This window comes from Manduca sexta, chromosome 17 (assembly GCF_014839805.1).
Source record: "Manduca sexta isolate Smith_Timp_Sample1 chromosome 17, JHU_Msex_v1.0, whole genome shotgun sequence".
Taxonomy (NCBI): domain Eukaryota; kingdom Metazoa; phylum Arthropoda; class Insecta; order Lepidoptera; family Sphingidae; genus Manduca; species Manduca sexta.
In genome coordinates this window covers 1,409,183-1,416,851 of record NC_051131.1, presented here as the reverse complement: position 1 = coordinate 1,416,851, position 7,669 = coordinate 1,409,183, and the positions used below count along the sequence as shown (strand labels likewise).

General features: G+C 33.7%; 2 protein-coding genes across 5 annotated transcripts in view; one reads left to right on the top strand and one right to left on the bottom strand.

Moving 5' to 3' along the window:
* Positions 1–640: 640 nt before the first annotated feature.
* On the top strand, positions 641–2,864 carry LOC115445515 (probable DNA replication complex GINS protein PSF2). The gene is made up of 4 exons (XM_030171802.2): positions 641–981; positions 1,580–1,752; positions 1,983–2,080; positions 2,730–2,864. Exons 1-4 carry the CDS (start codon positions 737–739, stop codon positions 2,805–2,807), a joined length of 594 nt encoding a protein of 197 aa, XP_030027662.1. The 5' UTR covers positions 641–736; the 3' UTR covers positions 2,808–2,864.
* An 871-nt stretch (positions 2,865–3,735) lies between these two features.
* Positions 3,736–7,669, bottom strand: part of LOC115454859 (TNF receptor-associated factor 4) — a 109,180-nt gene continuing 105,246 nt past the window's right edge. For all 4 annotated transcript variants that reach the window (XM_037439659.1, XM_037439657.1, XM_037439656.1 and 1 more), the window contains 2 exons: positions 7,358–7,618; positions 3,736–6,426 (listed from right to left, as the gene is read on the bottom strand). In XM_037439659.1, coding sequence (XP_037295556.1) covers positions 6,073–6,426; positions 7,358–7,618 — 615 coding nt within the window. In that variant the 3' untranslated portion in view covers positions 3,736–6,072. The remainder of the gene's footprint in view (positions 6,427–7,357; positions 7,619–7,669) is intronic.

Below are 7,669 nucleotides of genomic sequence, written 5' to 3'. Positions count from 1 at the left end.
AGTTTAAAAGTCACATAAAACTTTAGTCTATGACGGCAGGGAGGCAAAAGTCCGGACCCCGTCTATACGAGGCCTCCCATAAATATTACCCGTCTGAGACATTGTCAACCGGCCACCCTAATTTACGGCCAGTAATTAGGAGTTTGCACTTTGCCAAAACGATTTGCATCGATCGCGACGCTATCAATTTTATATTTCTACTGCTCTGTCTTGAACGTATTTGATTCGCTTACAATATTACGTAACTTGCGAAATATTTATATGCAACAAATATTAAAGTAAATACGAATAATAAAAACGAATCGTTTCATGTTTATAATCGTAATTGTTGGCAAAATCCTGAAAATTCAAAATAACTGTAATGAGAAATGTGTATAACAACGCCATCTGTTAATCATATTTTGCGTATAACCATAAATTCACATTCCACTTACAAACTATTGTCTGTTTAGTCTACCTACCTACGTCTAGATGTCGCTTTTTCTTCGGCATATAAATTTATGACAATTATTTTAAAGTAAAAAATTACTAATAACTTATTATAAGAATAAAAAATAATTTAATCAATTAATTACATGTTACATTTTGTATAACATTTTCGCGCGTTTTCTACTTAAATCTGTCAAACTCAAATGTCAAAAGTGCATAAAGTTTGTGCTTCTCTTTGTTATTTTTTGTTTACACTGTACGTTATTAAATTTTATGTTTTTTTTTAGTATTTAAATAATCAATAGCCATGGATCCATGTGAAATAGAGTTTATTGGTGAAAATCGTATAATTAGCATCATACCAAACTTCACATACGACAAAATCTATTTGATTTGCGGTGAATTCGGGCCTTTTCGTGCCGGTCTGCCGTTGAACGTGCCGCTATGGTTGGCTATGATGTTAAAACAGAAGCAGAAGTGTCGAATTGTGCCGCCAGACTGGATGGATATCGATGTTCTAGAAAATATCAAAGAAGAAGAGAAACGGTCTAGGTTAGTTATAATTATTTTTTTCTCCAAGTAATAATACTTATATATATATATATGTAAAATAAAATAGCCTTTTACTATCGAACCAAGATAATGATTTTTTTTTGTCATAGTTGGTAAATTAGAAGTTTGAAAATAGATTAAGTTTTATGTGATGCCTCTCATATCGACATGCCAAAGGGCATAGGCCTCGAGCAGCTACTTCCTACAGACTCTCCCTCCTACAACTCTCATCTAATAAAGTCCCAGGGTCTGATGGACCTCGTCCTCCCATCTTCTGATTGGCTGTCCCTGTTTCTAGCACAGTCGTGTGGATACCATATGGTGACATGCTTACTTCATTTATCTATTGGACTGTGCAAAGTAATACATAGCTAAGAGCTATGTATCCCTGTAGTCTTTTTGATTTTTATGTTAAAGTTTTATTTGTTACAATAAATACCAACAAATAATTCAAAAGATTGGATTAATAAATCACAATCTCACTTTGGTTATATCAAGTAGTATTAAAAAATTTTAATTCAGTCCAACTTTTTAATTTACTAGCAAGCTTATTCCACAAGACAGCCTAAATATGAAGTATTTAAACATCACATTCCAGGTTCTTCACTAAGATGCCAAATGAACACTACATGGTGGAAGCCAAGTTGATTCTAGGGGCAGCAGCAGAGGATGTTCCAAACTCCTCCGAGATCAAAACAATCATTAAAGACATCTGGGATATAAGGATGTCTAAGCTTAGGACATCAATGGATGCACTAATGAAATCTGGAGGTGAACTTTGTAAATTTTATAATGTAATGAAAAGAATGTACTAACTACTAACACCATATGACTTAGAATTTCTGTCTATTCTAATTGTTTCTATTCCATTTTTTACCTCCAAAATCAGATGCCCGTTGAAAGCAGAAATTAGTAAAGCTATATTTTCCCAGACAGAGTAAAATACAAGGTACCTTCACATTATATAAAAATAATACAGCTTTGGAATAAATAATTTTCAGGTGGATATGGTAGACTGGATCATCTAACAATGATGGAAATCAACTCTGTGAAGCCTCTATTACCTGCTGCTATGGACAATCTGCTCAGGATACAAATGGTATGTTTTAAAAAAAAGATAAATTAAAAATAAAATGCTTTATTCATCACACAGGCGATCATAATTGCACTAATGATAAGGTACATGAGAATATGTAGATACACACATTAGCATAAAAGTATAATGGCATTAACATAGGAGTATCAATTCAAGTATTGTCCCCAATCCATCTCATATGCCAATGAAAATAGTGGAAATAAAACCAAAATATAATAATCATAATATCCTCCTCTACTACAGAAAGGGATAAGGCCTTAGTCCACCATGCTGGCCTAGTGCACATTGGTAGACTTCACACCCTTTAATTCCTAAAGAAAACTTCTCAGATTGCAGGTTACCCCACAATGTTTTCCTTCACTATTAAAGCAAGTGATAATTTACAAAGAATACTCAAATAACTAGCAAAGTGAGAGGTATATGTCCTTGGATTTTGAACCTGTGGACATTTATCTCAAGTCGTTTCCATTCCCAACTAGGCTATCACCACTTTCTTTCTTTCTGGTTATATTTATTTTTAATTTCTGTTACTGATATAGACAGTATATAAGATTTATAAGCCCAACTTGAAAAATGTCTAATTTAATAGCTACATATCTTGTTTACTTCCTCTGTTATGAAATTCTATAAAAATAATTGTTTCTAATTTCAGAAAACCAAAAAGACTGCGCCAACTTCAAGCCTCAACACATCATCATTCAGTCAGTCTGGCACATCACAACACACATGACTGCTAATTTTAATGTTCAAGTCTATATTTTAAGGGAAATATATAATTTATTTTTATTATGTGCATTTTAATGTAATTTAACTTCATCTGGCACACACCAAATACGATGTTGCTACGCCTTTGGCGATATCGATTGACGCCTATAGCTATGTTCAAGCATTTTTTGCGTCGACTATATATTAGTTAGTATAAACGATTGGGGAATTATACACAAACGAACTAAATTTACTTTGGCTATCGACCATACAGCCTAATGTATGGGCGATGACATTGTAAAGTCTAATAGGTAAGAATCAGTGACCTATTATTCGAATTGTATGTAACTGTATATCGATGTCGGTAGTCGAGTACAATATCGGGTAGATAGCGATCAGCAACCATCGTGCCTTTACCACTAACAAAACCGCAGTAAATCATAATCGTAAATCAGATATCATTTTCGGGAACATCTTTGTTTGCGAAATATTAAAAATACATAACAATTATCTATGGGCTCGCGACACTAACAGATCGTAAAATGCGAATTAATTCAATTAAAGTCAATTCTAGGATACGCTGTTATCTAACTAGGTTTATGATACGAGATAATGTGATGTATTGTGACATTTCTCGCTCGCGACAACAAATAAGGCCCTATACACAGTTGCACATACTAGAAAAAATGCCACGATTTCTAAGATTGCCAATTAGATAAATTTAAATTATGCCTTTTTTACGAATTTATTAAAACTTACCACTGTTAGTCTTTTCTTTTTTAAATAAGAGTGTTTTATGTGAAAAACACAACAGCTTTACTAGTTTATATTTCATTGCATTTATGATTTTAGTTCCTGTGCTCAATCAAATCGGCCTATTTAGGTTTTAAACAAAACTGGCTTAGGCTCTGGCTCTTTCTTCATTATTTTAAGGCAAAAATGAAAGTCGTATGTATTTTATAAGAAATGTAATATATTTTTTTCTCAAAAATTATCTTCCGTTTACAGTGACCTTAACTACCACAAGACGCTTACATCTAGTCTTAATATAGACTTGTATATTCGATTAATTAGTCTCATGTCATTACACATAATAATTCTAGCTTACTAGCTAATTTTGATAGATATAAAAACGTTAGGCCTTTTACCATAAATAAAGATATAAATTGTCAAAAAGTAAAATGTGAAAGACGCCATTTTTTATAAATTAGTAATGCAAAGGAAAGAAATTTTCGGGAAAAATACAAAATAATACAATTATATTTTTTAACAATTAAAGATTTAAGGCTAGAAATGGCGCCATAAATGAAATAATGATAAATTCTTTGATTTGTAAATCATATTGTTGATTTCACAATAAATTATATTTTTACAATAATATATGTTTCTTTCCATTTCCAGACTTATCAATAATATTTTAAATGGAATGTAACATTGCAGCTGAGATTTAATACAAAGGGAAAGCGTTTCAGAGATCTGAAATATTAATTTTGCGTCACTTGATAGCAATATAACATAAATATAATCTATCCTATGACTTAACACTAGAAATACAGGCAGTGTACTATATTCTTCAATAGACCATGCAGTATGCCAACATTCAAATCTGTCACATAGATTTTTTTTGTATATTATACAATTTAAAATAACCGCCATCGGTGATGAAAGTGATAATACATGGTTAAACTGCAAAATCTATTGAAAAACATTATCAAACTAATTGCACACTTAATTACAATAATATCGACCTTCATAAGTTTCGATTTCACTCTCTTAAATTAAATTACATACAGCTTAAGCCGTGACGTAAGTTGATTGTCCTCGCATAAGGCTCTGTACACACGCCGCGAAGGAATCAAAGCACTTTGGTCTAACTCCAGCCTTTAACACTCACACACAAATATTTACATTGTTTTGAACTATTTACAATATAAAAGTTTATGTACAAAGATCTGCCGTTATGACCAACTGAAGTGCGTCTCAAATTGAAAGTACTGAACGATCTGAAGTTAGTAGCAACACTTGGTCATGTATTTTTGTCTGCATTGTGACCCGCTTGTGACTAACTTCACATGAAAATATAGGCGTCAGCTTTACGTATTTATTTGAAATTCTTTTCTTTGAGTATGCATACCATTTGAATAGTCAATAATAGGCGGAATATATGGTTAAATGTTTACAAAACATCATCATCGGTATGAATGGTTTGCTGTAATTCGATTTGAACGAATTTCAAAAGATATCGGCCATAAGAAATTAATATTCGATAAATATTTACAAAACACAAAATTTTCGTATTGCAAAATTATTTTTAAATGATGAAAAATATAATTTGAAGTCCAAAGCATTTTTAAAAAAGCCTTCGAAATGTTCACACGAGGCAGAAAAAAACGCGTTTGAACATGTTCGGTGGACGCACACACAATTTTTGCAGAAACACTATAAAAATGTGTGTATTTATACTGCATTAACATTAATTACTATTTAAACTAAACCAACCAGGAAACCTCAAATAACTATTTGTCACTTTCTTTCTAACCATGGGTGAAAAAGACGTACAATACCTATATTTTTACATATTCACCACTAAGAGCAACATGAGTAAGGCTGTGAAAGGACACATCTCCGAATTTCCGTCACTTAATTTATTGGATGCAATTTGGCGACGGATTTTCGGTCCGATGTATATCGAAAAGTAATAATTTTTCATGTATTAAGTAATTGGAACGAAGAAATCTTTTATGGCACAGAAACATATTTGAAACATTATTCTGTTGGTCATGTTGTTTTACCGGCAATGAAACTCAAGAGATCTTTAGTGAAAGGATAACAACTATGCGCAGGCGCATCTACAACTAAATATTAATATTTACAATAAATCTTAATTATATTTACACATAAACTATGACTTTTTAATTTATGTAATACTAAATAACAGATTTGTGCTGTGCAAAGCACAATTATCTACCTTACTTTTAAACCTAGAAATTAGGAAGTGAGCATATCTGAGTACTATTGGCACCTTATTTGACAAAAAGGGTGTTTAAACTGGTGTCAACATCAACCTGCGTATATTTTCATTCAAATAGTATCTACCAACATAATTTGAAATTATTTATATCAATTGCAAACCAAACTTAAACCTACATGCAGACGAATTTGGCAATGAAAAATGGCGGAAAGATTCTTAAATCCGAGATTCGGCATCATGTAAACATGATTAATCTACGTTAGTTGTGAACTGCAATTAACACTAAACACTGTCACCGATCCTAACCTAATTTGGTCCTTCAAACCGCCACGATTTTGCTCGGATCAACCTTGACCCTGAGGAACATGACGTCATCCTTCACGAAGTTCCTCTTCTTCAGCATTTCGTGGGACACAAACCTCGGGAATCCGAAGCCGAGCGCGTCAGGTTCTTTGGAGGGTCTTTGGAAGTTCTTCCACGTGGGGTCGGGGACGAAGCTCTCGACGATGTTGCAGGCGCGGTCGGGGCTTGAACTCTGGTCGAAGAGAGTGAAGGAGACGGTGTGGGCGAACGGCCAGCGAAGGAGGGCGTCGTACTCGCCGGGCAGGATCTTGATGTAGACCGACATGTGGGTGGATTCGCCAGCGCCGTTTCCGTTCAGGAATAATGACGCCTGGAATTTTAAATGATTTTGTTAATATTTAATTCACTAAATATTTACATGCAATAGTACTGAACGTAAAAAATTATAAAGTTGTGAATATGGACCTTAAAGACGCAAGAAAAATGTGATCGTGGTCCTTCGAGCCGGATTTTATCAACTTAAATAAAAACGGATTTAATTTTATGACGATTTGATGTGAATTAATAAATAATACTTGAAAACTTGTTAGATGAGTAAAACAGAGAGAAAATAATACAAAATTATAAAAAAAAGAACCAGTGCATTAACTCATACGCACATGGAAGTTAAAAATAGTTTTATTTAACAATAAAACTATAAAGATGATAGACAAGAATTTTATGCTATAATACACAATAACATACTACACAACTACATAACTGTATAACACTTGAAAATAAAAGAATTCCGACCTATCGGGTAAATTCTTTGTTAGTAAACAATGGCACACGCGGGTTTATATTCGCCGTGTGAATAATAAAGTGAGTAAGCACACGGCTCGCGACCGCCAGGAATAGAATCCGCGGCCCGCGCCTTGTCATAAGTTCATTAAAACAAAATAGATAAGTGCGTGCATTTATAGATGTTGACTCAAATCGGTTGAGATCTGACTAATTCCAAGAAAAATGTTTTAGTGTTAACAGAACTAATTACTTTCAAGAGAACAAGTCATTTGAAAAAGTAGAATATTTCCGTAAAATTACTTGGTGTTTGAAAAATAGTATATTCAAAGTATTCAGAGAGATTGGCAAAAATTTCATACGATTTTTTAGTTATTATTATGAAAAACAATAATCATTCTCAAGAATTTCTCAAGAATGAAAGTTCTAGAGAAACAGTGACTAAGACATTAATATAATTTTAAAACATATATTAGTTTAACCAGTAATGGACACAAAATAAATATGAAAAACGCACTCACCTGTAACTTATACCCGTACTGGCTGGTGTAAAATGCGGGTGAGACCAACTCCACACCATCCTTGCACTTCGCTTCTGCCATCTTGGCGGCCCAGTCGGTAATCCTCCACACGAGGGCGCCGGAGCAGTTGACCGACAGTCGCGCGACAGCCGCGCGGAGTGTGTCCAACTGGCGCGCTTGTCGTGTGGCGAGGGCGGACACTAAAGCGAGGTGTTGTTGGCAGTTCTCTTCAGTATGTCTTTCTACTGCTTGTCTTGTACCCTGGAAGGAATTATTCTTTAATAAAAGGCTTGGAAATGTTTGTTGATATAA

Excerpts from the sequence above, each read along its gene's own strand:
- LOC115445515 (XM_030171802.2), top strand. The coding sequence starts at position 737 with ATGGATCCATGTGAAATAGAGTTTATTGGTGAAAATCGTATAATTAGC. Across the intron at positions 1,753-1,982 it reads TGCACTAATGAAATCTGGAG|GTGGATATGGTAGACTGGAT; the intron begins GTGAACTTTGTA and ends AATAATTTTCAG. Across the intron at positions 2,081-2,729 it reads ATCTGCTCAGGATACAAATG|AAAACCAAAAAGACTGCGCC; the intron begins GTATGTTTTAAA and ends TTCTAATTTCAG.